This window comes from Kockovaella imperatae (assembly GCF_002102565.1).
Source record: "Kockovaella imperatae strain NRRL Y-17943 chromosome Unknown BD324scaffold_1, whole genome shotgun sequence".
Classification (NCBI taxonomy): Eukaryota; Fungi; Basidiomycota; class Tremellomycetes; order Tremellales; family Cuniculitremaceae; genus Kockovaella; species Kockovaella imperatae.
In genome coordinates, this window is record NW_019028941.1 from 1498607 (window position 1) to 1525762 (window position 27156).

The window sequence follows — 27156 nt, forward strand, 5'->3', positions numbered from 1 at the left end:
TGAAGCCGCAACTGACCTCCGATGTGCATTCAAACTGAATATCTAGGTCTGGCAGAGCACCGTGAAGAAAAGCTGGTGATTTGTCTATCTGAGTCACTCTTGAACTGTCTAGGCAGAAGGGACTCGAAAGTGTGCTAAAAGGGTCGGTCCCCTTTCGTCCTTGGCTCCCACCGGGCCACCGTATCTCGAGGGACATAGCGGGCTGGACGTCAGGAACTTTTCCCATCGTGCACACCTCCGTGGCTTTAAGCTGGCAGAGATAAGGCTAGATGCAGAAGAGTAAGTAGAGCTGGTCCCGGTGAACAATGCTGCGCGAATTTTGAGAAAGTCGAATGTCAAGAAAAGAACGAGTCATCGCTTCCAGCAGACCCGAAATATTCACCCACACCTGACATCGAATGGTGCATGGTGTGACACCGTGACGTCCTGAATTCAGCCATTGATCAACCTTGATCAAAACACAACTTACTTAGGGAAGTGTGGCCGAGCGGTTAAGGCGTTAGCTTCAGGTCCTTCTGATCGCTAATCTTCGGGCGTGGGTTCGAATCCCACCGCTTTCATCAAAGTCACGACATCGCCGTCGTGTCGACCTTTTTCTTTTGCCTTCTGTCTTCCGTGTCTAGAAGGTTTCTCAGCGTGTCTGTCGGCTCATCGAGTCGAAAGGGACAGTCCGAAAGGAGGCTATCAAGTAGCTGGCAGAGCTGGTCATCTTCGACTGGACGACGTCGGTGGGGATCGTCAAAATCGGGGGGTCTCTGTCAACGCGCCTCGCGTGCGGTGTCAGTGTCATCCAGCGAGGGCATTTGCTCGCTACAGGTATGGTAATTCTGCACCTTCATATATTGAAAGTCCAGCCTTGGAAGCGCTACACTCTAAGATTCTGGATAAGATGGTCCTTCTGAGCGGGACTCGTATCTGTACTGTTCAGACGCTCAAATGCCTTCCTCCACTCTGAATAAGCAGACTGACGTCTGGCGAATTGCTGATCGGGTTCTGTCCTCGATCATGTGAAGGGATTATCCCCTGCACAGCCCGTTCCTCGTCGCCCTTTCGTTCACCCCCTCACCCCTTGAGGAGCTGAGACTGAGACCGGGGCATACTTCTGCCGAATGATGTAGACGATCCTTGTCGCCATGATGCTACGTCTCGTTGGCCAGGCTCTATACCCGCAGCATCGAAAAAAACTGTGGGGTGGCCAAAAAAAAAAATCCGAAAAAATAGTGGAGCGAGAGTATATGATGGGCATTCCACAAATGGATACACTACCAGCCTGGTCTCAAGACCCACTCAAGACTTTCCTTTTATCTTTCAACTCTCCTTTGATCACTAGACTGAGTACACGATCCATCGCCTCGTAAAAAGATTGTCGCTGGGACAGCGACTTATAGAGAAAGATAGTATCACAATGTGTGAGTAAGCGTCTTGTTACATCGCCTTGCGTGACACTGCCCTTGAATTCACACACACTGCCCCCGTATTCAATTTTCAGCTCCCGCGCCGCCGAGAAAAACAAACCCGAGGGTACCATCAAATTTGACTATCTATTCCAACTACCCCATCCCATCCATCCACCATCCCTCATCCTTCATTCCATTCATCGACCATGGCTGACGTGACCTCTTCATCCTCCTCATCCGCATCCTCCTCCTCTGCGTCCCCCTCCTCGTCTTCGTCCTCATCTGCTCCAGCTTCATCTTCATCAGCTCAATCAAGTTCGTCCTCTCCGACGACGACCTCTTCTTCTTCCGCCGTAGAGTCTTCCAGTACTACTGCATCCAGCAGCAGCAGCACAGCCCAGTCATCCACTTCGACCGCAGCCTCATCGTCGTCTACCTCGACTACATCCTCCAATGCCGCGTCATCTAGTACGAGCAGTTCGACCACATCATCAGGCTCTTCAGCCACATCAACGACCTCGTCGAGCAGCTCCTCAGCTCAGGTTGAAACGAAAACCATCACCTACACTTCGACTCAAGCAAATGGAAGTGTCGTCACCGGCACTGCCGTGAGCACTGGTATTTCGAATGACTCAAGCAGCGGAGGTGGTGGAGGGACTAACACAGGCGCCATTGTTGGCGGTGTAGTCGGGGGTGTCGCTGCATTGGTCATCTTGGCCGCTCTCGCGTGGTTCCTCATCCGCAGGCGACGCAAGTCGCACAGGGCAGAATTCGATGACATGATGGTGGGTCGGTTCAGTATATGCCCTGCTGACACATTTAGTTTGATCCAAGTCGAGCACAGAACCACGGCGCAATCGACCTCGCAGATAATTCTGTCAGCCCCTACGTCGCTCCTGGCGTTGCCTCGACCGCTCAGTCACCTGAGATGACTCAATATGCCCGATCAGCCACATCAGATGGCAACTATGGTTACAACGATCAAAATCTACCTACACGAAACCCTTCGAGCGCCACATCGTCCGCCGGATTCGCAGGTCGAGGTGCCGGTGGATATCCTCATGGCATGTCTGGCAGCCCACCGCCTATGCCAACCATACCGGCTGGTGCCGAGGCTGCGGGCTACGGCGCAGCCGCAGGCGCAGGCGCAGGTGCTGCGGCCGGAGGAGCCATGTCGTCCAAGCAACGCGAGGCGTATCATGAACAACAACGCCTTCGAGTTGCCAATCAAGGTGGATACTCTGGCGGATACAACCACCAACCCGGAGCACCGAGTAGCTCTGGCGCTATGGAGGGCGAACCAGGGAGCCCCGGAAGCGGTGGACCTGTCACAGTTCACGAAGATGGAGGTGCGGCATCGGAGATCCCACCCACGTGAGTTCAAAGCTGTCCGAGGTAGATGCTGATGTTGTAGATACGACTCCATCCGACGATAGAAAGACGGTGACTGTGGACATTATTTCGTATAATAGGGATCTGTTTGATCCATCTGCCTTACCAATGGCAGCTCACGCTCTTTGTATACATGCATGTGTGCAGAAAATCAATCCACGAGTAGTTGATGCAGCCCCATCTACCTTTGCACACCGTGTTCCGCCGCCCCCAGATTTTCCGAGAGCTTCCACTTTGCTTCGACGCGCCAAAGATTGAACTGATCCAGTAACATTGCCCATCTAGACGACTCGTTTTCGTTCGGCCCTCACCTATTCCACATCCAGACTTATCTGCCCATCTCCATTACCTACCATATCGTCCTCTGCCCCCGCTTATCCTGCATGATCTATAGAAGTGCATCTTTGTGATCACCCCGTTCGACGTCATCTCCTGTCTGCCTTTTCGCATGACACACGCATCTCCGCCTTCTCATCATGAGCTATCGACAGCTGGACCTTCGACGCCCTCCGATGCCATAGACATCCAAAGCGACGCCACGACACTACACAGCACTCTCGACGGCCCAGGCGAAGCAAAGGAATTCCTGGGTCATCGAGAGAACCCAGCCTCGCCGGAGAAGGACATCGATGAACACGCGCCTCATCACCGCCCTCGAGGAGCTTCAGCAGACGTGGGTGAGGGTACAAATGGTAGTGTGTCAGGCGCAAAGAAGCGGAAAAAGAGGCCTGGATGGAAAGGATGGGCTTTGGTCGTGGAGGATGAAGCTGGAAATGTGTTGGAATACAGGCCAAGGGGAGAAAGCCCTGAACCAGGAGCACAGGATACGACCTCCGGAGGTGAGCGGGAACCCCAGTGGGTGCGTGCTGAGACTCCCTGTAGAAGGATCAGCCGCTGTAGATCCTACGATGCGAAAGGCAAAGAGTATGAGCCCGTTCGTCGGATCCAGATCATGTGAGTCCAGCTTCTGCCTCACGAGAGATCAAGTCACTCAACATTTTCTGTTGTTTCACCACTTCATCATTTCGAAACCTATCCTACATGCTCCCGCGTCGATCTTCACGATCCAATGCTGTCGAATCCCCTGATCTCGACACGATGCACTTCGCGCTTCTTCCTCCTCATCGTTCGAAACATTTTGACCGATTGACCCTTGCAGCGGGTGCCAGTCGACAAAGCACAGTCACTTCACCTTTGGCCACATCTCAAGCTTTGGAGAAGACCACTTCAAGGGATGCACCTCTAAGAAAGCGTAGACGTGGATCATCCGCACGCATAGATACGCCAACAGCTAGTAAATCGCCTCTCCCTCAGACCGTCTCCCTACCCGAATCTGCGCCTTCACCTCCACTCCCACCGACCGCCATTCCACCCCACGTCATACCAGCTGAACATCCTAAATCTTCCTCCTATCCATCCGCTAGCTCGTCCACACCTCGATCCCGCGTCCGAACCATCTCGCCTGGTCGTGTCGGAACATCCCAAGCTAGAGAAGATGCTCGTGTCGCCAGAGAAGCTAGAAATGAAGCTCGGTCAAGGGTGTCAACTCCCATTCTCTCCGCCGTCGTATTACCCGACGATGCCCCCTTGCCCCGTGTACCCCGCGCCGGAATGGGTGAAGCTCACCCTCCGCCGCCAGAAAGTGATGTCAGGGCAGAGGCCATGTTTTTGATTGAAGCGGCCGAACGGAAACGTGAGGAGAATCGGGCAAGACGGGGCCGGGACGAGACCCATTCACCGAGAGAGGCCGAGCATCGCCACGAGTGGCATGGAGACCAGACTCCCGACGACGATCAGGCCCGACGATTCTGGAAGGGACAGAATGGCAACGGATCTCGAGCAAATGGCGTTTCTGATCACGACTGCCCATCTCGATATGGCTCTAACGGCCAGCCCTCGCGTCCAATGAAGTCTCACGAAGCTTCTCAGAACGGTCACAACTGGGCTGACGATTTCGAGGCTCAATTCCACGCAATACAGGAGGATTATGCGCGTCGAGAATCTTCCTATCGAGCTGCTGCTGCTGCTGCTGCCGACGAGGAGTCTACTCCGTCCGCCTCAAATCAAGAAGCTGCTCTGGGGCGCGGTCTGAACGACGTGAGACCGCCGAAATTCCACGATGGTCAAAGGCCGACTGTGATTCTCACCAGTCAAGTGAAACGATCTCGAGATCGATTTGAGAGGGATCACAAGGATGGGTACGATGGACTGACACCGGAAGTTGTGGCAGACTGCGATGGATTTGTGAATAACGTCAGGGTGAGTCTCACAGGCTCTCATCGGCCCTTTTGCTCATGCAGATGCCCAGGACAATTTACGCAACATTGTCGTCTACTTCTTGCCGCAACCTTCTGCTCGACGCGATGCCTTTTTGGAACGGGTCGGCAGAGGATTGGTAGACCTTGGATGGCAATTGACAGATACAGGCGATGCGGCGCTTTGAGATGTGGACATGGTCTGATTATAGTGTCTTGTCTCTCTGACGTGCAATGTATGTGTCTCATGCGCCGACGTGTGATTCAGTGTATCGGTGGCGACTGATCCACACAAAGCCCAGCTGTCTCATGGACGTGCACTAAAGGGTATGCACCATAGTGTACGCCAAGAAGTCTTCTACCAAGCTCGTACCAGGTGCCTTGCTATCAGGACGTCGGTTCCTGACAAGAATGTGATGGAATTGTGGTCGAACCTTCGAGCCTGAATTTCTCCAATACGACGTGCGATGGCCACTCAATGGTATTATCTCAGCCACAAATATCGCTAACGACGGCTCGATGAGACTTATGTGGCCCGAGTTGACATCGACGACATGCGATCTCAGGAAAAGTATGTCTGGGGGACAGATTGGTCGTCATTCGTGTGACGAGAGCGATTGTGAGGGGGGTGACTATGGACTGGATGCATAACCTGTTCCGCCTACCAGTCATTTAAGATTTTGTGCCAGATCACTCTCCTTAAAGGAGCGTAAACCGTGACTGTGTCTGAGACGCCGGACTCCGCGCTCTGCCGTCAGTCTCTACAGTCAAGACAGGCGCACGTGGACGAAACGGAATTCCCGTCCTGTCTGCTCGGCTTATCGATACGAAAGTCTCGAGCGCCAGGTCCACAGTCCTGGCTCCGTTGTCGGACGAGCTCCCTCTCGCTGGTCCCTGAGTCCGATCGAGCAAGGCGAGCGACCTTCAAGTGTACTCAAGGAAACTGACTCTGACCCATCGGCGAAAACTCCGTCGAGCATACGGTGAATCCGAAAGAATGGGATCAGTCGCGAGATACCGGACACCAAATTCTGTACACCTCATCAAGCCACAAATGAGCACCCTATATGCGCCTCATCGACGCCAACTCCGGTCCCCACCGCTTCCAACGCCGAAGAGGTGCGACCACCCTGCAGTTTGTGACTTGCCACTGACTTCATGCAATTCAGATCTTTCATTTCCGCCGAGCCCCAAGCGAATAGTACGTACTCCCAAAGATCCCTAATTAGGCAGAACGAATCGCGGTCCCGCTAGAGAGGCGAAACGGCGTACCGCTCCACAAAACGGTAATTTTTATTCTGGCCATCTCACATTGACATAGATCTGGTAGTGTCCTCATGATTATGCCGAAACCTTGTCAACATATATAGACTTGAGGCGAAGTCATAAGGGCTCCCAGATGCATATTCTGAATTGTCCTGAGGATCCCCCGCAAACCTCAAATGTCACACAACGATATCGAGGCCAACATGAACGACAAGGACGTCCTACAGGACGTCCAGATAGAGATAGAGAAGGGTGCGGATGTTCCAGTAGAGACATGGAAGCATGTGGTCGACGAAGCGATCGGTGCGGAAGTCGAGGAACGGTCTATGACCGTTCGAGAGGCATTCAAACTGTACCCGAAAGCAGTATTCTGGTCATTCGCCATATCCCTGACTCTGATCATGGAGGTGAGTCATTTGCTTACAGTACCATGCAGTCAGTGACCATTCTAGGGTTTCGACACATCCTTGGAAGGTGTCACTGGTCTTCCATGGTTCCGAAGAGATTTCGGTATCTGGGCCGGTGAGAAGGACGGATATCAACTCATTCCAGCTTGGCAATCTGCCATTGGTTACTGCTCGAGTTTCAGCGCCATTGGCGGTATCGTTCTGGCCTCTTGGTTCCAGGATCGTTATGGATATCGAAGATGTATCCAGTTCAACTTGATCCTTTTGACTGCCTTCCAATTCATCATCTTCTTCGCCAACACGATTGAAGTCTTCTTTGTGGGTAAACTTCTGGTAGGAATTCCATTCGGTGGATTCTCCAGTTCCGCCGTGTCTTACTCTGCGGAAGTTACCCCTGTGCAGCTCAGAGGATACCTTACGACGTGAGTAGACCGATCTGGAGACGCTCCCTCCTCGCTGAAAGTGACGTATAGCTACAACAATCTTTGTTGGGTCATCGGTCAATTCATGGCATCTGGAGTACTCCGGGGAACCTCTGTTATCGACAGCAAATGGAGTTACAAGATCCCATACGCGGTGCAGTGGATTTGGCCTATTCCTTTATTCCTCCTTGCGTGAGTCTCTTTCTCAAGGTCGCGCGTGACTTTGGCTTATTTTCGCCACCAGTCATTTCGCACCCGAGTCCCCTTGGTGGCTCGTCAGCCAAGGCAAGCTCGATGAGGCCGAGAAAGCGGTTCAGAAACTCCAAAGCAAGACCGACAGGAGCGACCCGGCTCGTGCTGTATCCTTGATGGTCCGTACCAATCAACTTGAGCTCGAGCATTCCGCCGGAACCTCATTCTTGGACTGCTTTAAAGGTACCAACCTCAGACGTACAGAGATCGCTTGCATGGCCTGGTCTGCTCAAGTACTTTGTGGGACGTGGTTTGGAGGAGGCGGATCCTATTTCTTCGAACAGTACGTCGATGCGAGTGGGAAGACGATGTGCTGACTTGCATGCTCAGGGCTGGATTGAGCACCACAACGTCTTTCAGTGAGATTTTATGCCATACTGATAAGAGTGAAATCATACTGATTAAATCAAGGTTTCGGTATCGGAGGATCTGCCATGGGTATAGCCGGAACTTTCCTGGCCTGGGCAGTGATTACCGTGAGTCAGGCTTTGAGCAGCACAGTGCCTAACAGAGCTAGTTTGTGGGACGACGAAAGATCTTCCTCTGGGGTCTCGGTATTCTCGGGGCATTGCTCTTCTCTACTGGTTTCGCTCAGATCGCCAACTTTCGAGGCAGCAAAGCCGCGCCATGGGTTCAAGCGGTCATCAGCATGCTCTTCACCTTTGCATACGACTCGACTATCGGACCAGTGGCTTACTCTGTGGCTGCTGAGATCCCATCGACCCGTCTAAGAGGAAAAACCGTCGGTTTGGCCAGAAACGCGTACAATCTATGGGCCATCGTGGCGGGTGTCATTGCGCCATAGTGAGTGACACTGTAGTTTGATGATCTATATCCTGATCGAACCTCAGCATGACCAATCCCCTTGCCTGGAACTGGATTGGATACGCTGGCTTTTTCTGGGTGGGGTCATCTTCGCAGGACCTTGAATCACATTGCTGACAGCTTTGCTCAGGGCGTCAGCTGTCTTCTAGTTGGAATTTGGGCATTCTTCCGATTACCCGAGACGAAGGGACGGACTTTCCGAGAGTTGGACATCTGTGAGTCATCTGATGCTCGTGCAGCTGTAAGCTGGGTTAACGCTTGTCTAGTGTTTGAGAACAAAGTCCCAACACGCAAGTTCGTCAAGACTCAAGTGTCCCTAGACTCGGAAGAGATTGTCCATTAAGCGTAGGCGATCAAAGGCGTCCGAGAGTCGGTTGGCAGTGCGCTGCTGCAGTAACACATGTCAGGCACCATTCACGTATCTACTCAACATCATGTATGGGAATAACGGGTCATGCGTTGAGTCTCATGTACTGACACCTTTGTGGAAGCAGCGTGATATTGAGGTTATATCATCCCCATGACCGCTGTACTGTATACCTATATGAGCGAAAAGATGCTAGGATAATAGGAGGGAGAGGATTTGGGCTTGCTCCCTCGTCGCGATCGCTTTCCTCAGTCTTCATCTTACATGCATGTCACGACATTGTTCATTATACTGTATATCACGGGACCACGTGCTCTAAAAAATCCAACTAGTCAGCCTGGTACAGACCCCAAGCAAAGATGTGATCGTTAAGCAGCGACAGATTGTACGGCGTCACGTAGAGGTCCACATCCGTAAGTGCCACAAACGTAGTGCCGTTGATAACGGGGTCGAGAGTATTGTTGAAGACGACTCCACCCGGTTGAGCAGCGTATCCAGTGTTACTTCCCGTGACTGTGAGAGGAGCGTAGGTCACATTGAGCTGGGAGACAAACGCCACGAACGCGGGGGCGGAGCTGTTGATGGCGCCTCCAATCGAAGTAGTATACGAGTTGTTGTAGCTGACGGTCTGGTTTGTATCGTCCCATCTGAACGTGATGTTGCGACCAGGTTCAGAGAGAGAAGTGCGATTGTGAGTAATGGCAGCGAGGTACCCATCTTGCAAGAGGTTGGACTCGTTGGTGACGGATAGCCAGGGGAAAATTTGCCATTCCTGGTAACCGTCAGTCAGTCTTAAGGCGTTGCTGTGTGGCAATCACAATCTTTGGGTTCTGCGCGGGACATTCCACGAGATATCGACTTAACAAGGACCACGCCATGGATTGCGAGATTCCAGTCTGAACAAGGTTCAGTCCTGCAACAGCTTCAATTTAGTGCTTACCTCGAAGAACACGGGCATTGGGTGTGCTCCTGAAAACTGCCTGAAGACCATCTGCTGTCTAGCCTCTGTGGCGATCGACTGTGTCAAGAGGGCAGCGGCGGGTCTCGAGTCCAGGTGGGACAAGAAACCATACACTCCACTTTCTCCCCATCGGGTGAGACGCTGACAAAAGTTGACAAAGTCTGGAACCGTGTCGAAGTCGTACTTGTATTTGCATTGTACCGCTGGAGTTCGTCCTCCGATAGAGATAATGTTGGAAAGAAGATCAGCGTGGCCCACTTCCTGGACGAAGTCAGCTCCACACCAAAACACCAAGAGCCAGATTCACTTGATCGGCCTTGAACTGGATCAACGACACATCATCGGCGTTGAGACCAGCACTAGCGAATTCTTCGGCACTGAAGCGGGACTTTCCATAATTGAAGAGGTCGCTGACATGATCTCAGCAGGGACTCTTCAAGGTGTGTGTCATGACTCACAGCTCGATCCACTCTTGGTTGAGAGCGAGCAGGAATGACTGGTAGTCGACTGCATCGTGTCAGCGGCGAGACTCATTCGGTACCAGCCAGCTCACAATCACTCATCACACCATAGACGGGTGGCGTGTCATTGGATCGGACGCCGACACCTCCGCTTGGGACCGGAGCTGGGGCAGCACTGACGAATTGGACCTTGCTGGCCGCGAGGAGCACGGCGATGGCTTGCGTGAGGAACACCATAATATAGGTCAGGTCAGAGGAGAATGGGAGATCAAATGGCCAGATGTAGGTAAGAGCTCTGAATCGATCCCACTGAGGGATGTCCCAGGCTTATATACCATTTTTCCCTCTCGCTCACCGATGGCCGTCAACTGTCGATGACCTGTTGATGACCTACTTATGTTGTGCTTGGCTGCATCGTCATAGTCATTTGAGAGGAAGGGGTCAGTTTTCCGTGACCTCATTCGTCATTTGGTCATGAGCTGATGTCAGGTTGATTTACAATTTTATTATGGCTGACATTATCGCAAAGGACCGTCGATCAGATTTCGGCCGGCAAAGTGACCCGGAAAAATCGGACAAGATGTCCTTCGGGTGATTCCAGCAAAAAGATCAATTGTTTATTCATTAAAGGTCTTTGGCTGAGATGGATGGCTTCAGCTGAGTGAAGACTGTTTCACGTCATTTACGATCGAGACAGCTGAACGACTTCATGCACATTATATTTCCTGATCTGTGTGCTGCTCTCGTACTCGTCCTGACTCATTCAACGTACAGATCGATCTGTGGCGGAGTGGTCTTGGTGAACGCCACCACCAATTCTGGCACCTCATTACCGACTCCGCCCGCGAAATCGTACGTCAAATTATAGTACCTGAATCCATTGATCTCGTCTCCAGTGAATTCAAGGATTCTCTGACCTTGGTCGACCGCATTACCGCTGAGACTGACATTCAATCCGGGGAACGAAGCCGAGTGGTCAGAGTTATTGAAAGACCCCGTACCAAGTTGCCAATCCGGTAGAGGAGACAGGAGGAGTGAGATGGCAGTCGACACGGTAGAATTGGGCCAGTCCTGAGATGGTGGGTATCTAATGGTCAGATTCGATGGGGTTGCCACGATCGAACAGGACGGAGATGTCGGCCAGTACTGGTAACCATCAACACGTACAACTCGCTGCGCCAACTCACGGAGATCCACCCAGCGCCAGCTCCTCCTTTTCCTGCATCCCACAGAATGACTCCAGGGCTGAAACTTCCTTGATTGATACTGGGACCTCCGACCTCAGATTCGTCGAATTCGATACCTCCGACTGAGAGTCCGTCATCGACCCAAAACGTGTAATTCCGAGGACGCTTGTCCCAGGGCGGGGAAAAGGCTTGAGTATCATACATGTGTGGCGCATACAGTGCCGCAAAGCGGGACTTGGCTTGCGAGGGAATCAGAGACTCGGTGTAGACAGAAGTGACGACTTGCATCGGGATGATGGCCATGTCGGTATAGTGGTTGGATCCGTCCAGGGGGTTCGGCATGGGATCTGTTTATTAGCGACACTTCAGCGTCCGCAGCCTACAGCTTCCATTCATCCCGATGATGCCCGTGATCCCAGAACCGATTATGCCATAGTACTGAGTCAAGTCGAATCCATAAGTCCTATCCCACGGTCCGGACAAAGTGGTCAAAGAAGGATTATAAGTCTCGGCTGAAGAATCAGTCAGGCACCATATGTACGACATACCTAGCTGGTCCCAGACACTAGTGATGACCCTCGGTGCCTGCTGATAGATTGTACTATTGGTTGGGCAATACTGGGCAAGACTGAGAGCAAAAAGAGTGACACCGGCATATGTCCCGCCATTAAACTCGGACAACGTGTTGGTCATGTTGAATAGCTCGATACCTTCCTTCGCCCATTCCTGGATCATCAGCGGGGCTCTGAATATCGCCTACATTTGCCCAGTATGTCATGTTGGAGTCGCCGCACATGTTACCGACGTAAGCAGCTGAAACGCAGCGCATGTACCAGGGCTCGTGAGGTCAGCAAGAGCGGTTTTCTCATACCTACATTGCTGTAGTCCGGGTAAAGATTGTCCCCGTCCAGACCACCCACGCGATACCCATCTCCGACAGTGGCAATGTACATTGCTTTTCGAAGATTCGCTAGATTCGAGTCCCACAGGAGGTGCGAGAACTGCGAGTCGATGATGATTCCAGCAATGGTGACGAAGAGGCTGCACGAATCAATTCAGTCAGGTCCCATTTAATGAGCATCGATGCCTCACTTGACATTCGGGTCATACGAGTTGTAAATCTTTGGAGGCCATAGGGTGTCTGAGACATCGACGTAAGGCTTCAGATAGCCATCTTTGAATCTGTGGTGTGGAGATCAGCCCAAGTTGCAATTTTCAAAATCGACTCACGTTCCGTAGCCGATGAATGATGGATCAGTATATTGCTGCGTCACAATGTTGGCAATCAACTTGTTGGCAACTTCCACATCGTTTCCTTGGGCTCGGGCAAGAAGCCCAACTACATACCAGCTGGACAGCTTGGGTGTTTGAAATCTGAAATGGCATGTGAATTCAGCGACAGTCTTGCTTGCACGGAGAACTGACAAGAATGGAAGGCCGAAATTAGAGTCCAAGATGTCCATGGCGTACTCAAATAGGTCTAGGTTGTTCGAGGACGCCCCTATGGAATCGAGGTACTGTTCATTTGCCCATCTTGTTGGGTGTTGTTGGTTTGCCAGCGTCTCATTGAAGAGACACAGCAACAGCGACACACCTGCTGTCAATGATCCAAGGCTGACCATGGCGCGTTGGGAAGATCAGTGGTGATTGACAGCTCGTTCAAGACCTGGCCTGAAGGCGCCCAGCATTTGCTCCGAAGCCATATTATATAGCTTTTGATTCTACCGAGAACATGACGGAATGTGGAATGCGATCGGCCCGCTCGGACCGTTAGCGTCTCCGAAATCGGACATGTCGAGCAAAAGTAGGGTGTACAGCACGTGACTTCACACAGCGAGACGACCGTGGGAGAATCACCGGAGCCGTCATGTCGGCGCGCTTGAATCGCGAACTGCGATACTTTTCGGATGGTCTACATGCTACATTCAACTGGGCGTAGAGCTTGTCGAAACCATGGTGAGCTGCAATGGCCACCCTACTGTGATCCAGGCTGATATGACCAGCCGATGTATTCGAACGAATCCACTGCGGCTCCAAAGCCGCAGTTTGAGATGGGCAAGTATTGCTCGTTGCTGCCTTCAGTTGATTTCGTTGACGGGCCCGTCTAGACAAGGAGTCGGAAAGGCTGTTTTGCAAGTTTGTCGACAGCATGCCACAGGTGAGGTGTCACTCGTGTCAGAATAGCTCTCTGACTCGGTCGCAGAAGCCCGAGGGAATGGTTCGACTGTTCGATCGAGGAGTAAGAGAATCCTTTAGCCGACTCATCCTGACGGCCCTAGGATTACTACAGTGCCCATGGCTCCGACGCGCTGCTCGTCGCCCAGCAGGTGTACCGTACAAACAATGTTATCAAGTACCTTGGCTCTGGATCAACACCACAGGCCACCTCGTCCACCAGCACATCCGCCATGACCGCTCGAGGCCTTCCGTCTGTCAGCATCTCACAAAGCCTGACCACCATCTTTCTTCGTGAATGCTTGACGACGAAGCAGATGCGAGTGGAGATATATCAGCCTGAGAACGGTGCTGGAGGAAGGAAGAATCATGCCCGGTGGATCCTCGCAAAGAGCGCTAGTCCTGGACATATCAGCCAGGTCGAGGATATGCTGTTCAATCAGACGGATCTGGAAGTCAACGCTGTCAGTATGGCTCTACGTGTACATGTCAAAGACGGTCAGAGGACCGTCGGATGCGCTTTTGCCGATGTACAAGAGAAGATACTGGGTGTTGCAGAGTTTGCAGAGGATGAAGCGTTTGGCAACACCGAGGTGAGCGAGTTGACCTAGTTCCATCTTGACCATTACGCAGTCCCTCCTCATCCAGCTTGGGATCCGAGAATGCGTGCTTCAAACGAATGAGAAGCGATCCGACCACGATCTGACGACAATGCGCACTTTGGTAGAACGTTGTGGCATCATGGTGACTGAACTCAAATCAGGTCAGCACCACCTGCCTATCTGCCGTTCCTATCTGACCGGAATCTGCCATCCAGCCGACTTCAAATCCGATTCTGTAGAGCAAGATCTTCGTCGACTCCTCAATGAGAGTCACAGCGATGCTGCCTTGCGTGCGTTGCACTGTGTAGAACTTTTCTTACGACGACACAGCCGAGTTCGATCTCAAACACGCAATGTCAGCCATGGCAGCTTTGACCAAATTCTTGTCCCTCGCATCGGACTCTACCCTTCATGGCCAGTTCCGCCTGCATCGCCATGACCTCTCACAATACATGAAACTCGACGCCTCGGCTCTTAAAGCGTTGAATCTGATGCCGAATCCGCAGGAGCTCGGCGGAAGCGCCAACATGAGTCTGTATGGTCTTCTGAACCGGTGCTATACCAGTCAGGGAAAGAGATTACTCGGACGATGGCTCAAGCAGCCACTCATCAATCTGCACGAGATCAGTGAGTCAAGAACTGAAATTGCGACTGATTGGGCAGACAAGCGTCAGGGCGTGATTGAGACCTTCTTCGACGACTCGTTCACCCGTCAGCAGATCCAGGTGAGTACACGGCTGTTGCAAAACCGTACTGAGCTTGTCGACAGAAAGATTTCCTCAAAGCAATGCCAGACTTGCATCGACTGAGCAAGAAGTTTCATCGGAAAGCTGCGGACCTTCAAGATGTCGTTCGTGTCTACCAAGCGGTACAAGAGGTGAGATACGCCTTACATTCAGACACTGAGAGTAAGCTTCCGAAACTGAAGCGATTGCTGGAGGAAGTCGCGCCATCCGAACCGAGCAACAAGGAATTGATCAACGAGATCTATCTTGCGCCTCTGACCGTAGGTGGTTCCGCAGCGTTTGATGTTCTGAGCTGATCCTTCCCAACAGGAACACATCGATAACCTCGCCAAATATCTCGAGATGGTCGAAGAGACGATTGACCTGGCAGAAATGAGCAGGCACAACATTGTCCTTCGGGCCGAACTTGACGCTGATCTCCAAAGAGTCAAGGAGAAGCTGATAATTGTCCGAGATGGCCTCGATGAGGAGCATGCCAGAGTTGGACAGGCACTAGATCTGGACATTACGAAAAAGCTGCACCTTGAGAATCATCAAGTCTATCGATACTCGTTCCGCATTACAAAGGCTGTCAGTCTAAACAGAGTCATGAGCGTTTTATTGCTGACTGTGATTAGGAGCAAGCGAAAATCCGTGGCAACAAGGAGTATATCGATCTCTCGACTCAAAAGTCTGGGTCCATTTTCACAACGAGGACGTTACGAGATCTCAGTGACGAGTACTTCAAGCTTCAGAAGGAGTACAATCATCGCCAGAGGGATCTCGTAGTGCAGGTGGTTGGCATAGCGGGTGAGGCGATGCAATTGAGCTTCACTTTCAACGCTGAGGGAGCCGTAATAGCCACCTATACATCGGTCCTGGAGCTGCTGGACGACCTCATTGCCTCGATCGATGTCTCAGTCAGGTGAGAACACCACTTGTAGACCGCTCGCGGCTAATCTCCAGCTTGGCACACGTCTCGGCGAACGCGCCAGTGGCCTACGTTAGACCGAGACTGACCGAGATGGGCGAGTGCAATCTTCTAGAATCCATCTGATATAATGCAGGAACGGGAGACCTGATTGTCCGCGGCGCTCGACATCCCTGCCTGGAAGTCCAGGATGATATCCAGTTCATCTCCAACGATCATATTATGCGAAAAGGTTTGCAGACATTCTGATGGTCCGCTGACATTCCAGATGAAAGCGAGTTTGCCATTGTGACTGGTCCGAACATGGGCGGCAAATCCACGTACATTCGACAGATCGGAGTCATCGCCCTTATGGCCCAGATCGGATGCTTCGTACCTGCAGATGAGGCTCAGCTCCCAGTCTTTGACTGTGTCCTGGCTCGAGTCGGGGCCGGGGATAGTCAATTGAAGGGTGTCTCCACGTTCATGGCGGAGATGTTGGAGACCGCCACGATTCTGAGAGTGAGTGCGACAGTTCACCTTTGCTAGAGCGGCGCTGATACGATCATCTCACTAGTCTGCTACAAAGAGTTCTCTCATCATTATCGATGAGCTGGGACGAGGAACTTCCACTCATGATGGATTTGGTCTCGCTTGGGCGATCAGCGAGTGAGGTTGCGGCTCCAGATTGCGGTACTGACGAGCGGCCAGGGACATCGCGAACAGGATCCGCTGCTTCTGCCTCTTTGCGACGCATTTCCACGAACTCACTACGCTCGAGTCAACTGTCAAACACGTCAAGAACCTTCACGTTGAAGCGCACGTCCAGTCGAGGGACGGTGGTCAGGGCAAGAGGGAAAATGACATCACATTATTGTACAAGGTCTCTGATGGTGGGTCAGAATGCCGCGGTGTTCGCTGAGTTACCCTCAGGAATATGCGATCAGAGCTTTGGTATACATGTCGCGGAGCTGGCAAACTTCCCAGAGAGCGTGGTCAAAGTGAGCTGAATTGCGCGATCGTGGGATCTGGAGCTGACTGATGGTCAAGTTGGCGAAAAGGAAAGCTGCAGAGTTGGAGGACTTTGGCGGTAAGCGTGCCGGTTAGCAACCATGTTGTCTCGCTGAACAGCAGCCAGACGCTTCTGAAGAGCCTGCTCGCAAGTTCACCAAGGAAGAGACGGAGGAAGGCACCGCTCTTGTCAAAGCCTTCTTGGACGAGTGGAAGTCCCGGATTGAGAGCGGGGGCAGAGAGATGAGCCATGACGAACAGGTAGCGGAATTGAAAAAGGTTGGCTCAGAGTTCAGGAGCAAGTTCGAAGCTAGCCCTTGGGTAGCAGACCTCTTGGAGGGATTTTGAACTTCGTCTCGCTCACCCAGAGAGACTCGTATTGGCACGAGACCACATGACAGCATGAGCAGAGATGATGCATGACCCTTGATGAGCCTCATTAATTTCGTATCGGATCGTAATCGGATTTTCTAATCGGTCCAATCATCCGATTTCTGATGGCGAGGCCATACGTAAATCCCTACCATAGCGACGCGTTTTAAAAACAATGTCGATTGGCGACTGCTTTCTTGCATTCAACATCTTCTTGAGTCTTGTAGCCAGAGATCATACTTGTGCGAACGGGGAGCTTACTGCTCAGACCAAGTGTCAAATTGCTGAAGATTCGTCCTGAACCTTACATGTCAAGGTCAGTCGGCCACACCCTATCACTTCCGGTTGGTACTTGATCGTGCTGACTTACCTTCAGACGTCGTGAGGCGGCGGATCTGGCTCGTGCTCTGGCTCTCTCGACTCAAGAAGCACGTACAGTAGCCAAGGTTCCTCATCATATGCTTTCTTACCCCAAGAGTACGACTCAGGACCGAAGAGAGATGGAGCTGCTTGCTTCAATGGACCCAAGAACGGAGGCGTCGATAGTCTCCGGGGTGCAACAACAGGCATTGATCGTGAACCAGGCGAATTCAAGTGGTGCGGACCGCCCCGAGACGAAGGAAAAGCTGACTATTGAGTAGCCTCCGGCCCAAGCCCAATCCTATCGTTTTCACCTCAAGTGACTGTGCCTCCGTCTAGCGTCCTTGCTCCGTCCTCCAACTCTGGTACCAACTCTGCTCGACCTCCTAGATCATCACCCATTTACCCTATCCCCTCCTCACGGCTTTCCACGACCGAAAAGTCGCGCAGCAGTGGGTCTTCTTCACATCGACCGATCTTTTCCCCTACGCAAACTTCAGAAGAACGCCCGCCTGGCTCTCACCGTCCAGCAACCCCAACGCAAAATATGCCCTCGCATCGGCCTCAAGCTGGACCTTCTAGACCATTACGGGAGATAGTACTTTCACCGTCTCCTCCCGCTATTCGACAGACTGGTCATGACCTCTCCTCTGATCACGAGGAAGAGGAGTACGTCGAGTATCGGTCCAGTCCACCACCTAAAGAGCCTGTAGCTCCGCCTAGTAAATCCCGTTCTACGCCTAGACCCTTCCCAATGTCTGCTCCAGCAAAGCAGGTCCACCAGGCTCGTGCCCTTTCACCGACATCCCCAGACCCCATGGCTGCCAACCTTGATGCCGTCGAAGCTACAAACGCTATTCTAATTGACGAGTCCATCGCTCTTGTGAACCATTCAGCTTTCATGGAAAGATCGTCTGTTGCTGCCGAATCTCAGATCTCGATGCAGGAAAGCTTGGGATCTCGTAGATCTGCGAGAGTATCCGACCAAAAGGATAAGGAACTTCGTGCGAAGGAAGAGAGGCTAGCCCGCCGCAAGGCGAGGAAGGAAGCAGAGGCGAAAGCAGCTGAAGAGGAGAGACGCAAAGCTGGAATTGAGGAATTCCAAGATCGAGGGGCAAGATCCGCACCTCGTATCCATCTGGAACGAGCTCGGGAAACTAAGCTGAAACCCTCACGCAGTGAGTCGGCAATACCTGTAGTCGATATTCCCACCTCGAGGACAAGACGAGAGCACGGGTCACGCACCCCAGACCATTCGCCGCTCATGACCAAGGGAAAAAGAAAGAGGAATATGAAAGAGGAAGAGCTGCACAGGCAGAAAGAATCCGATGAGAAGGTCGCATCAGTGAAGGTCACTGCAAATTCCCGGATTGAAGAGTCAGTGCAGGAGATACCTCCTCCTCATCTTCGAGTAGAAAAGAAAGTCGGCAAGCAGGCGCATCAGATGAAGAAGGCGTCGGGGAAGAGAGTAGGGGATAAAATACAAAAGATGGTGGAATTGGAGACTGGAGTTGATCCGCAACAAGAAGACGTGGGGAAGGAAAAGGGATCCGGAGCAGATCCAGGACCGCTCGCGGCTGGAGACATGAAGGGCATCGATATAGTCCCGTCAGATGATAAGGAGGAGCCTGTCGAGCCGAAAGACGTTGTTCCTTTGGAGGAGGATCAAGAGATAGTGCACCCACCCAGATCGCCATTGCTCGCTCAAGCGGTAAACTTTCGACCGGTTGTCTTTGAGCCTTCGGCGAGGGCATCGCCGGGTCCGTCCAATACTGGCATCAAGTGGAAGACCAGTGAGTATTGTGTTTGTATTTTCCTGATCTGTTTAGCTCGCAATGATCTGGGAGCTGTGCTTTCCAAACTGCCGGGAGCTCGTCAGTCTGGCATGTCGCGAAAGTTCAAGATTGCTCCATTGCATATGAAGATTGGTCCCCCTGTCAAAGCGCTTCCGCCTCCACCACCTAAGCCCAGTAAGAAGAAGAAAGACGAAGACGAGGATGATGAGGATGAGGACGAAGCCGAGATGGAAAGCGACGGAGAAGGTGGATTGAGAAAAAAGCCTAAGACCCGAGGCATCGAGTGGTACATGGAGGAGAACTAGACAGAAGACTATGTATAGACTCTGCTGTCATGACTTGCAGTGGTCCTTGACTGCCATCTTTTGCCTACTCAAGACTCTCTCGTCTCCTATATTCCTGCCTTATAGTCTCACACGCTTTCATCAGACTTGCGCCAAGGTCCAGTGTCGATTCCCAACAATCGACCTCTGAATATTCGATACGGTGATGTTTCCAACGGTTGAGTCGGGATTCGAATTTTGTAGCGGGGACTTTGGATGCCGGTTCGATGTATTGACTGTCGACCAGAGCTGCGAAGATCATGGCCAATGCTCCATTCCCAGCGGTCAGAACATGCTTCGGCGAGCCTAGCAAGCTCGCCTGGAATAATCTCAGCAAGATGTCGACCGTAGCTCTGACTCACAAGCCTGAAGGCTAGAGCGTAAAAGAACGTGAACGTGAACTTGATGATCGCCCAGTTCGTGAAGGCGGTAGTGTATATCTTGGAAACCATCGCACCGGGCTCTGCAATCAACATGCGCAGTTCTTGTGTATCTTCGCCCTACACACCGTCAGCCATATATCGCGGCTTTGCGTTCGACTTACCTGATTTTCTGAAAATTCTTTATCTAACTGAACGGCAAGGAGATCCGCCATGTATTTTGAAGCCTTGTATGGGAATTCCCCGTTCTCGTACGAGTAAGTCAGGAGCTGGTAATCGTCGAGAGGGTCCGGTCGGAGTAAGGACCGTGCAGCGGTGTAGGAGCTGGAGAGGATTATACGGGGAGGTACTGGAAGTTCTTTAGGAGATCGTCGGAGAAGCGGCTCAAGTTCACGGGCCTGCATGAATCAGATGACTTCGTGGGTACCCGGACTCACCATGATATACACCGAGAGGACATTGACGGAGAATACAAGACCCAGACGGCCGTCTGGAGTCATAACTCCTGGCGTTTCCGGAACGAAATGAGGGTCCGTGACGGTTTCGACAAAGCCTTCCGTGAATATTTGCTTCAGGAAGCCAGGGAACGATATGCTGCTAGCTGTGGCTATCGCCGCATTGAGGAACAGGGAGGTAATGTGGGGATATCTGGTGGGGACGGTCAGCTTTAAGACGGCATGTCGTAAACTTGCGATTTCTTGAGTCGCTCACAGAGAGCCAAAACTCCGTCAGAACCTCCAGGTGACGAAAGATCTGCAGTCTCGCACTCTATACGAAGACCTGCTAGCCATCCATTTCTTTCGGGAATGCCATTTTTCTCCCTCATTTTAAGCTCTCGCATGTGAGTCTCCAAGATAGCCTCTTTGGTTTCGATAGCATTTTGCATGGATCGGCATGTGACTATCAGAGTCAAAGTCGCAGGTGGTCTGTCCGACACTTCAGAGACGAGCTCTGGAGCTTGGTCGATGAGCACCTGTCGCCGACTCGGAGGCAGAGCTGTCTTTTGAATCACAGCAGCAGGCATAGGCGTATGAGGTGGCAGCGAGAGATTTGAGAGCAGGTGTTGACATGCTGCTAGCCCATATCCACTGGGTAGAATCAGATGCTCCGCATCATGGACAGCTGCAGGCGTCTCACTCACCTGTTAGCCCCCGTCACCAATGCTATGATCCTGTTTTCATCTCCGGGCGCTGGGCTCAAGCCGACAGAGGCTCTGGACCTCGTTGCCACCATCAGAACGCGTCACGAGGCTGTGTGAGTGTGTTGAGGGATGACTGAGCCTCAAATGGATGGCGCGAAGGGTCCTGAGCTGCCGCAAGCCTGCTGAGGCCAGCTAGATATTATGGATGCAGATCTCCAAAACATGGTCTGGTCATTGATTGTTTCTCGAAATTTTGCTTCCGTCCTGCTTCAGCAGGACAACCGTCTGGATCAACCGGGTTCTGGTTCTCTCACCTACCTATACTTTGAGATGGAGGAAGCAGCCAACGCGTCCATCTCAGAGCCTCTGGATCTGGTCAAGCTCGCACTGGGAGAGTAAGGCATTCTCTCGGGCTGCTTAGCGGATTTGCGCTGATTCATTGCTTAGACGAGTCTTCATCAAACTTCGAGGTGACCGGACGGTCTCTGGCGTTTTGCATGTGAGTCTTTCGTTACAGCTTGAGCGCGGTCGGCCTTGAGTCTCCGTCACGATATGTGACAAAGTTGACATCTACAGGCCTACGATGCGCACATGAACTTGGTCCTGTCACAAGTGGAGGAGGCAGTACACATTGTGGACGTTACCGAAGATGGACAGGCGATGCCTCTGAGGGTAGGTCAGGGAGATACGGCTAGAAGTGGCAGGGCTGAGACGCTCCAGGTGGATCGGCGTCAGATGGAGATGCTGTTCGTTAGAGGGGACGGGGTCATCTTGGTGAGTTCTCGAGATAAAGGATACCTAATTCCAAAAGATATCACCACAACAGCAATGACCCAGAGGTCCTACCAGCACGTCTCAAAGGGCTCCTTGGCGCCCTTTCTCCAGCTACCGGCGTCTAGCCTCCATTCGTCATGCTATACTGCTCGTCTATAGATCTATTGGACGACAGGAATCGCCAATGCAAAAATTACAGGATCCTCACTTTTTCCTCCCTGACAATTTCTTCGTCAGACCCTCCTTTCTCATGCTAACTTGACGCCCGAGCCAGCCTCTCTTCTCCTTTTCTTTCTCTGTCCCTTTTACTGGTTCGACTGTGATGCTCTGCGTTGTCGAGTTGGTTCGCGAACTTGCCATCATCCGATTGTCAATCCCGGTCGAAGTCGTCTTACTTTCGACCCTCTCTTCTACGAGCTGAGCATTTCTCTGCTTGGGCGAGATGGCGAGAGTATCATTCGAAGGCACTCTGATCTTGGTCGGGGTAGTGTTGTTGTCCAGTTGACGAGGGCTCGCTGATTGAGGACTGCTCAATCCCAAGACCTCCATGCCCAGCGCTAGACCTCGGTCGGTGTCTTTCAAACCAGGAGCGCCGTTCGCCTCGATCAAGGAACTCATCATCCGTGAAACCTCACCACTGGGCATCCTCCTTGGCCCAGCCAAGGGAGGACTGAAGCCATCTTGCGTCTCATCGTCGAATGACAGGCTGGATGGCTGTCTCATGGATCTCGATCTCATTCGAGGTAGGTATGGGCTCTCGCTGGCCGAACGTCGCTTGTAGTCGTGTTCGATAGATAATACACTCGCTGTTCGCTCTGCCCACTGCCGTAGAGGTATTCTCGGAGAAGGCGGCACCGACGGCACGCGCAGAGATGAGCGGGAATGAGCACGAGATGGATACGATGTAAGTTCCGGTCCTGAAATGAGCGAAGGCGAGGACTTCATGCTACCGAAGGGAAACGATGTCCTAGCTGGGGAAGGCACGACCGAGGGGCTGGTTGCAAAATCCCATGAAGATGCGCGAGAGTGCATTGTAGACATCGTCGGTACCCTGCCTAAGCAGAATTATGAGCTCAGTTCGTGATCTCACTACTCACGCAGCTCTTGTCGAGCGTCTAAAGGCGGAACGTCACTCAACAGAGTCTCGGCGAGATAAACATTCTTCTTCGACCCCCTGAGCCATGCGTGCTCAAGCAGCTTCGCCGCACTAGGCCTGTCTTCGGGTAATTTGCTGAGACAGAGGTCCACGAACTCCTTCATGCTCTTGCTGAAGGGTCCAGCCGATCTATTCAGGGTGGGTGCCGCTTCGAAAGCTATGAGGCGCAGGATGTCGCCTGGTTTCTCCTTTGCACGGGGTGCAGCTCCATGTGCTAGCTCTGTGAAGTCGTGAGAGGGTCTGCGATCGAGATAGACACACAGACATACCCAGAATGGTGATGCCCAGACTCCAGACATCAGCCTTCGCATCGTATTCCTGACCGAGGACAACCTCGGGGGCCATCCAGGACGGCTGAATCGTCAACAATGGTCACTGAGATCAGGCGACACTCACGGTTCCAACGAAGGATCTCCGCTTGCCAACATCGTCGAAAGCTACGGATGCCGGAGCGAGATCGCGAGAGCCGGTGTATGGTACCTCATTCGCTGAGCGATATCGTACTTGTTCGGCAGTAGGCAGAGGTTTTGCATCGGGTGTCAAAGCAGCATTGATGTCCCCGGCGACTCCGAAGTCTGCGAGTAGTATGGTCCCATCGCTGGAAACAAGAATGTTGCCAGCCTTCAAATCTCTCTGAAGTAGGTATCAGTTCTTGTCGGGGCGATATGTGCGGTCCACTCGCATGCAGGAATCCATTGCGGTGCAGATAGTTTAGACCTGCCAAGACCTGCTTGACCACGGCCTTGATTTCCTCCTCGTCCAAACTGCCCTGAGATTGTTCGTCTGCCTCCCCGTTCTGCATCCCACCCATGCCGAATCTGCCTAGACGGCGATGGGCTTTTGAGGTCGTGCATAGCCTCGTTCGCCATTCAAGTATGCCAGAGAGAGACCCGCCATCCACCAGCGGTGTGACAATGGCAATCCGGCGGTGATCTGGAGGCAAAGTGAAGGTCGCTAGGATTCTGAGGGCTTGAACTCAGCTCACGCGTTCGGAGTGGATCTTTGCTCTGACCTCAATACGTTCGGATGCCTGCTCAGGCCCAGCAGTCTGGACTCCTTGAACATCTGGCCAGCATCGGGATACATGCTAGAGACCTTGATAGCGCATTCTCTTGACTCTCCTGTAGATAGTCCTCTTAATGTTCCCGGGTTGGCAGCCGGGATGCTGATAGTCAGGGCCGGCTTTCTTGACGTGCCCGAAGAGTCGTGGAATGAGCTCGGTGAGGCGAGAGACGGGTGGAAGAATGCTGCATACACCGTGGAGGACGCTCCGAAACCTGTCACGGTCAGCTGTCATCAGTATGGACATCACAATCTCACCAATGGACCCTGCGAGCTCATAGTCCGCAAAGTCGGCAGTGAAAGCATTCCAATATTCATCATCAAGCATGCCCGGAGGTGCACTTGACATGTTGATCGACGATTTGATTTCGGTCCATCCAAGGAGATCTAGAGGTTCCAGATTATCTCACCATAGCTACTACAGTGACCTCGTCGTCTTATATGACACCCTGGATAGTTGCGAGATCGAGCTGCTCAGACTGACAGTATCAAAACATCAAAACGCGCCGCTTGGCCCTTTCCCTTGGCCGAATTCTGAAACATGCATAGATTCCCATTTTTATTTTGTTGATAATAAACGCACTTCAATTGTCCTCCAGGAAGATACCTAAGCCAAGTCCGGAGTCCAGTCTGCAGTTCTTCATCCTAGAGACTCGCTCGTCCTCACTGATCTGGCCCTCGCAAAGCAGGCCAATCGACGGTCGCAATGCTTTAAACCCTGTCATCGAGGGCGAGGCGACATCAGCTGGTGGGAGTTCCTCGCTGTGAACCCGAGAGAGGTCATCTGGGGGATTTGAAACCTCCCTTTCGTCGCCCCAGATGATAGGATCGAAATGTGGAATTGAAGGGAGCAATGGAGAAGGGGGTACGTCTGCCGGGGATGAGGAGTGACTCTCTGATAGAGTCGCTGAACCGCTGGTCGAAGGACAGATATTGGAGCCTTGGCCCAAGACGATGTTGAGGGGGTCCGATAAGACAAATGCATGGCTCGTCGTCTGGTATTCTCTGGCCAGCTGAAATTGGTCCGTCAGCTGAAGGGAAGTAGCTGACCATATCAAAATGAGAACTAACCCGTTCGCCCAGAAGGTGCCCACTTTGACGCGCTTTCTTGACGCCGCCGATCGTCATGTCCCCGGCGGAATTTGGCCTGCTCAGTCTTCTGAGCGCTTTGCGCTTCCCCAATCTGGCCTGGACCCTCAGCGGATCCAACAAGGTCTGATGCTGTCCAGTGGCTACCCCTAAATTCGCAGGGGCGGATTGGAGAGTACCATGAGAGAGATCAACCGCACCCCAGACGCGTCGCATTTCTACTGGTTGAGGACGGTCGATCAGACCTACTCTCCGATTGACTCTCATTTCCCGAACAAGCCCAGACGGAGCCATTTGCCCAAGGTGCTCGGGGGAGACTGATGCCCACGAAGACGATGACGCCCTCGTGGGTCGAGAGCTGATCGGTGCGGCGGCACCCAGTTGTTGTCCAAACAAGTTGAAGGGACCAGAAGGACGCATCATGTCCCTCAGCGTCTCTCGACTGATGAAGACATCATCTGTTGACAGCGAGACCGCGGAGAATGGAACACTGGTCCTCTGAGAGATCATGTTGGTTCTGTGGTCTAAGGTGCCTGAGCTGTGGAACAAGGATAAGTCTCTAGTGTCGAGGAGGTCCAACAGGGGGCTAGTACCAGCGACTCCGCGAATTTGAGAAGGAGAGATAACTCGTGATGTCTCCTCGATGTGACGGGTATATCAGTAAAAATTGACCGGAAAACCAAGACCCCAGAGACTTGCTCAGATGTCTTGAGCTTCAGTTCGGCAGCCCATGCACCAGTCTCAATGATGTCGTCTACCATGGCTCGTCATTGGTAGAGACAGTCAGCCGCAATGAAAGGTCTTGGTGAGATCCTCGCGATATGGTTTTTTAATGTGGCAGGTTTTGTAGTCAAAACTTTTTGGGCCCAAAAATCAGTCGCGCAATGGACGAGGCTGGTTGCGGTCGCGACCTAAACATCCCGCAAATCGACGACGGGTACCTGGATAGGCACTCGCTACTCCCGATACATGGGGTGTAACGCCGTTCCGTGGTCACTCAAACGTGAATTCGGTGACTTGTTCTGTCCGGACACCGAGGTGCCGAGGAACGTCGAGGCCGAGCTGTCGCCGCTTGGCGATTTCTACTCTCTCGGCTTCGATGCGACGTAGCTCTTCCAGTTCTGCTCGGCTGAGCACAGACTCCTTCTTTGCACTTTGAGACTATGGTCTTCGAGTGAGCGACAAAGGTTTTCGAGTGTCACTACGCACCTTGATAGTCGAATTATGGGCTTTCACATCCGCGAGAGGGTCATATTTGTCGTCCTCTGCTGCGATGACCTGGCCAGACCGAATCATGTTCATGCGAATGTCATACTTTCGCATATCGTAGAACTAGGGAACGTATCATCAGTCGGAAAACAAGAATTGCAAGAGTGTTCGCACCTTCTCGTGAGGCAGAGTCGCAGTGTTGTAATCCTCAACAAAAACTGCGAATTCTTTTCTCGTCCTGTCCTTCGAAAGAGTCTCGGGATTAATCTTCCTTTCTTCAACGAGCCATGCTCGGAATTCCTTTGGTTAACATCAGGATCTGTCAAGGCAGCGCTGGATCGTCTCACCGAATCCTTGTTACCGATGCTGAAATATGTAAGCCGATGTACAAACAGTCCAAACGCAACTCACTCCGCGTCCGATATGATGCCATATTTGCCCCATTGAGCTGTAAGAGCGACAGTCCCCTTCTTCTGCACACAGAGTCAGAGTTACATCGCCTCCAGGACATACTTTCTCTTTCTTTAACCGCTTCTTCTCCTTGCGTCTCCGTCTGTCCTATAGATCCGATTCAATACCGATTTCGAGCCATTCAACGTCACCCCACCTCTTTCTCCTCCTCCCTTCGCCTTTCCCTGCGTCTTCGCCTTCTCTCTTCATCTGTGTCGGTCTCACTTTCCGAGCTAGATCCAGACGCAGTCGAGGCGTGCCGTCGTCTACGATCACGATCACTCTCTCGATGTCTTTCCCGACTGGCTGATCTCGAGCGATGACCTCGCCGTTCTCGGATCCGGACCGAGTCCCTGTCCCTACCTCGAGATTGGCTCCTGTCTTTAGACCTGTATGTATTGCTTCGCCATCTGTCCGAAGGGCTCTTCG

General features: G+C 52.4%; 12 protein-coding genes and 1 non-coding gene across 13 annotated transcripts; 7 read left to right on the forward strand and 6 right to left on the reverse strand.

The window, feature by feature from the left end:
• Positions 1-473: 473 nt before the first annotated feature.
• On the forward strand, positions 474-560 carry BD324DRAFT_t4. Its single transcript has one exon. It is a non-coding gene; the product is annotated as a tRNA-Leu (tRNA).
• Positions 561-1366: 806 nt separating this feature from the next.
• BD324DRAFT_613119 (hypothetical protein) lies at positions 1367-2946 on the forward strand. Its single transcript, XM_022014471.1, has 4 exons — positions 1367-1409; positions 1689-2182; positions 2221-2771; positions 2812-2946. The coding sequence occupies exons 1-4, from the start codon at positions 1406-1408 to the stop codon at positions 2831-2833; spliced, it is 1071 nt and encodes a 356-aa protein (XP_021874764.1). The 5' UTR covers positions 1367-1405; the 3' UTR covers positions 2834-2946.
• A 1-nt stretch (position 2947) lies between these two features.
• On the forward strand, positions 2948-5356 carry BD324DRAFT_613126 (hypothetical protein). The gene is made up of 4 exons (XM_022014472.1): positions 2948-3628; positions 3672-3743; positions 3949-5048; positions 5098-5356. The coding sequence occupies exons 1-4, from the start codon at positions 3238-3240 to the stop codon at positions 5230-5232; spliced, it is 1698 nt and encodes a 565-aa protein (XP_021874765.1). The 5' UTR covers positions 2948-3237; the 3' UTR covers positions 5233-5356.
• Positions 5357-6513: 1157 nt separating this feature from the next.
• Positions 6514-8559, forward strand: BD324DRAFT_659644 (alpha-glucoside:hydrogen symporter; the record flags this gene model as incomplete). The annotated part of the gene is made up of 10 exons (XM_022018888.1): positions 6514-6717; positions 6763-7139; positions 7191-7331; positions 7384-7674; positions 7722-7750; positions 7803-7867; positions 7909-8195; positions 8243-8294; positions 8347-8431; positions 8456-8559. 10 exons carry the CDS (start codon positions 6514-6516, stop codon positions 8557-8559), a joined length of 1635 nt encoding a protein of 544 aa, XP_021874766.1.
• Positions 8560-8829: 270 nt separating this feature from the next.
• BD324DRAFT_678481 (hypothetical protein) lies at positions 8830-10356 on the reverse strand. The gene is made up of 6 exons (XM_022018997.1): positions 10098-10356; positions 10003-10051; positions 9852-9954; positions 9524-9805; positions 9402-9479; positions 8830-9355 (listed from the first exon to the last, which is right to left on the reverse strand). The coding sequence occupies exons 1-6, from the start codon at positions 10240-10242 to the stop codon at positions 8912-8914; spliced, it is 1101 nt and encodes a 366-aa protein (XP_021874767.1). The 5' UTR covers positions 10243-10356; the 3' UTR covers positions 8830-8911.
• A 278-nt stretch (positions 10357-10634) lies between these two features.
• Positions 10635-12921, reverse strand: BD324DRAFT_678482 (hypothetical protein). The gene is made up of 9 exons (XM_022018998.1): positions 12618-12921; positions 12423-12566; positions 12285-12374; positions 12068-12233; positions 11953-12030; positions 11741-11918; positions 11576-11704; positions 11193-11539; positions 10635-11151 (listed from the first exon to the last, which is right to left on the reverse strand). Exons 1-9 carry the CDS (start codon positions 12812-12814, stop codon positions 10765-10767), a joined length of 1716 nt encoding a protein of 571 aa, XP_021874768.1. The 5' UTR covers positions 12815-12921; the 3' UTR covers positions 10635-10764.
• Positions 12922-13091: 170 nt separating this feature from the next.
• BD324DRAFT_613143 (muts domain V-domain-containing protein) lies at positions 13092-17051 on the forward strand. The gene is made up of 22 exons (XM_022014473.1): positions 13092-13148; positions 13196-13247; positions 13301-13350; positions 13396-13431; positions 13472-13960; positions 14001-14130; positions 14185-14259; positions 14300-14596; positions 14633-14694; positions 14739-14846; positions 14883-14975; positions 15025-15285; positions 15333-15504; positions 15556-15619; positions 15661-15722; positions 15762-15857; positions 15894-16126; positions 16182-16273; positions 16316-16497; positions 16538-16605; positions 16655-16694; positions 16743-17051. The coding sequence occupies exons 1-22, from the start codon at positions 13146-13148 to the stop codon at positions 16961-16963; spliced, it is 2886 nt and encodes a 961-aa protein (XP_021874769.1). The 5' UTR covers positions 13092-13145; the 3' UTR covers positions 16964-17051.
• Positions 17052-17102: 51 nt separating this feature from the next.
• On the forward strand, positions 17103-18174 carry BD324DRAFT_37987 (hypothetical protein). The gene is made up of 5 exons (XM_022012630.1): positions 17103-17303; positions 17364-17415; positions 17464-17584; positions 17629-18016; positions 18061-18174. The coding sequence occupies exons 1-5, from the start codon at positions 17296-17298 to the stop codon at positions 18068-18070; spliced, it is 579 nt and encodes a 192-aa protein (XP_021874770.1). The 5' UTR covers positions 17103-17295; the 3' UTR covers positions 18071-18174.
• A 1306-nt stretch (positions 18175-19480) lies between these two features.
• Positions 19481-21216, reverse strand: BD324DRAFT_37901 (hypothetical protein). Its single transcript, XM_022012629.1, has 5 exons — positions 20539-21216; positions 20284-20494; positions 20011-20244; positions 19829-19966; positions 19481-19785 (listed from the first exon to the last, which is right to left on the reverse strand). The coding sequence occupies exons 1-5, from the start codon at positions 20868-20870 to the stop codon at positions 19513-19515; spliced, it is 1188 nt and encodes a 395-aa protein (XP_021874771.1). The 5' UTR covers positions 20871-21216; the 3' UTR covers positions 19481-19512.
• Positions 21210-21819, forward strand: BD324DRAFT_647989 (hypothetical protein; the record flags this gene model as incomplete). Its single annotated transcript, XM_022017758.1, has 5 exons — positions 21210-21382; positions 21435-21486; positions 21564-21659; positions 21708-21761; positions 21799-21819. The coding sequence occupies 5 exons, from the start codon at positions 21210-21212 to the stop codon at positions 21817-21819; spliced, it is 396 nt and encodes a 131-aa protein (XP_021874772.1).
• A 144-nt stretch (positions 21820-21963) lies between these two features.
• Positions 21964-24495, reverse strand: BD324DRAFT_678486 (kinase-like domain-containing protein; the record flags this gene model as incomplete). The annotated part of the gene is made up of 7 exons (XM_022018999.1): positions 24238-24495; positions 23930-24194; positions 23600-23879; positions 23314-23550; positions 23187-23271; positions 22859-23137; positions 21964-22816 (listed from the first exon to the last, which is right to left on the reverse strand). Exons 1-7 carry the CDS (start codon positions 24326-24328, stop codon positions 21966-21968), a joined length of 2088 nt encoding a protein of 695 aa, XP_021874773.1. The 5' UTR covers positions 24329-24495.
• A 68-nt stretch (positions 24496-24563) lies between these two features.
• On the reverse strand, positions 24564-25578 carry BD324DRAFT_647991 (hypothetical protein; the record flags this gene model as incomplete). The annotated part of the gene is made up of 2 exons (XM_022017759.1): positions 24564-24992; positions 25051-25578. 2 exons carry the CDS (start codon positions 25576-25578, stop codon positions 24564-24566), a joined length of 957 nt encoding a protein of 318 aa, XP_021874774.1.
• Positions 25579-25819: 241 nt separating this feature from the next.
• Positions 25820-27028, reverse strand: BD324DRAFT_38072 (hypothetical protein). Its single transcript, XM_022012632.1, has 7 exons — positions 26885-27028; positions 26791-26830; positions 26689-26750; positions 26625-26643; positions 26452-26577; positions 26278-26400; positions 25820-26229 (listed from the first exon to the last, which is right to left on the reverse strand). The coding sequence occupies exons 1-7, from the start codon at positions 26935-26937 to the stop codon at positions 26062-26064; spliced, it is 591 nt and encodes a 196-aa protein (XP_021874775.1). The 5' UTR covers positions 26938-27028; the 3' UTR covers positions 25820-26061.
• Between the last annotated feature and the right edge of the window lie 128 nt (positions 27029-27156).

Excerpts from the sequence above, each read along its gene's own strand:
- BD324DRAFT_613119 (XM_022014471.1), top strand. Across the intron at positions 2,183-2,220 it reads CAGAATTCGATGACATGATG|TTTGATCCAAGTCGAGCACA; the intron begins GTGGGTCGGTTC and ends TGACACATTTAG. Across the intron at positions 2,772-2,811 it reads GCATCGGAGATCCCACCCAC|ATACGACTCCATCCGACGAT; the intron begins GTGAGTTCAAAG and ends CTGATGTTGTAG.
- BD324DRAFT_613126 (XM_022014472.1), top strand. The coding sequence starts at position 3,238 with ATGACACACGCATCTCCGCCTTCTCATCATGAGCTATCGACAGCTGGA. Across the intron at positions 3,744-3,948 it reads GTTCGTCGGATCCAGATCAT|CGGGTGCCAGTCGACAAAGC; the intron begins GTGAGTCCAGCT and ends TGACCCTTGCAG. Across the intron at positions 5,049-5,097 it reads GATTTGTGAATAACGTCAGG|GACAATTTACGCAACATTGT; the intron begins GTGAGTCTCACA and ends GCAGATGCCCAG.
- BD324DRAFT_678481 (XM_022018997.1), bottom strand. The coding sequence starts at position 10,242 with ATGGTGTTCCTCACGCAAGCCATCGCCGTGCTCCTCGCGGCCAGCAAG. Across the intron at positions 10,052-10,097 it reads CTATGGTGTGATGAGTGATT|TCGACTACCAGTCATTCCTG; the intron begins GTGAGCTGGCTG and ends GACACGATGCAG. Across the intron at positions 9,806-9,851 it reads TCCAGTTCAAGGCCGATCAA|GAAGTGGGCCACGCTGATCT; the intron begins GTGAATCTGGCT and ends GACTTCGTCCAG.
- BD324DRAFT_678482 (XM_022018998.1), bottom strand. The coding sequence starts at position 12,814 with ATGGTCAGCCTTGGATCATTGACAGCAGGTGTGTCGCTGTTGCTGTGT. Across the intron at positions 12,031-12,067 it reads TTTACCCGGACTACAGCAAT|CCCTGGTACATGCGCTGCGT; the intron begins GTAGGTATGAGA and ends TGACCTCACGAG. Across the intron at positions 11,540-11,575 it reads CATCGGGATGAATGGAAGCT|ATCCCATGCCGAACCCCCTG; the intron begins GTAGGCTGCGGA and ends GCTAATAAACAG.
- BD324DRAFT_613143 (XM_022014473.1), top strand. Across the intron at positions 14,131-14,184 it reads GGTGACTGAACTCAAATCAG|CCGACTTCAAATCCGATTCT; the intron begins GTCAGCACCACC and ends TCTGCCATCCAG. Across the intron at positions 14,847-14,882 it reads TCTACCAAGCGGTACAAGAG|CTTCCGAAACTGAAGCGATT; the intron begins GTGAGATACGCC and ends ACTGAGAGTAAG.
- BD324DRAFT_37987 (XM_022012630.1), top strand. Across the intron at positions 17,416-17,463 it reads TGGCTCTCTCGACTCAAGAA|AGTACGACTCAGGACCGAAG; the intron begins GCACGTACAGTA and ends TCTTACCCCAAG. Across the intron at positions 17,585-17,628 it reads GAACCAGGCGAATTCAAGTG|CCTCCGGCCCAAGCCCAATC; the intron begins GTGCGGACCGCC and ends ACTATTGAGTAG.
- BD324DRAFT_37901 (XM_022012629.1), bottom strand. The coding sequence starts at position 20,870 with ATGCCTGCTGCTGTGATTCAAAAGACAGCTCTGCCTCCGAGTCGGCGA. Across the intron at positions 20,495-20,538 it reads TGTGAGCGACTCAAGAAATC|ATATCCCCACATTACCTCCC; the intron begins GCAAGTTTACGA and ends CGTCCCCACCAG. Across the intron at positions 19,786-19,828 it reads ACGCTCTAGCCTTCAGGCTT|GCGAGCTTGCTAGGCTCGCC; the intron begins GTGAGTCAGAGC and ends AGATTATTCCAG.
- BD324DRAFT_38072 (XM_022012632.1), bottom strand. The coding sequence starts at position 26,937 with ATGAAGAGAGAAGGCGAAGACGCAGGGAAAGGCGAAGGGAGGAGGAGA. Across the intron at positions 26,401-26,451 it reads CGACTCTGCCTCACGAGAAG|TTCTACGATATGCGAAAGTA; the intron begins GTGCGAACACTC and ends TACGTTCCCTAG. Across the intron at positions 26,230-26,277 it reads CCCATAATTCGACTATCAAG|TCTCAAAGTGCAAAGAAGGA; the intron begins GTGCGTAGTGAC and ends CGAAGACCATAG.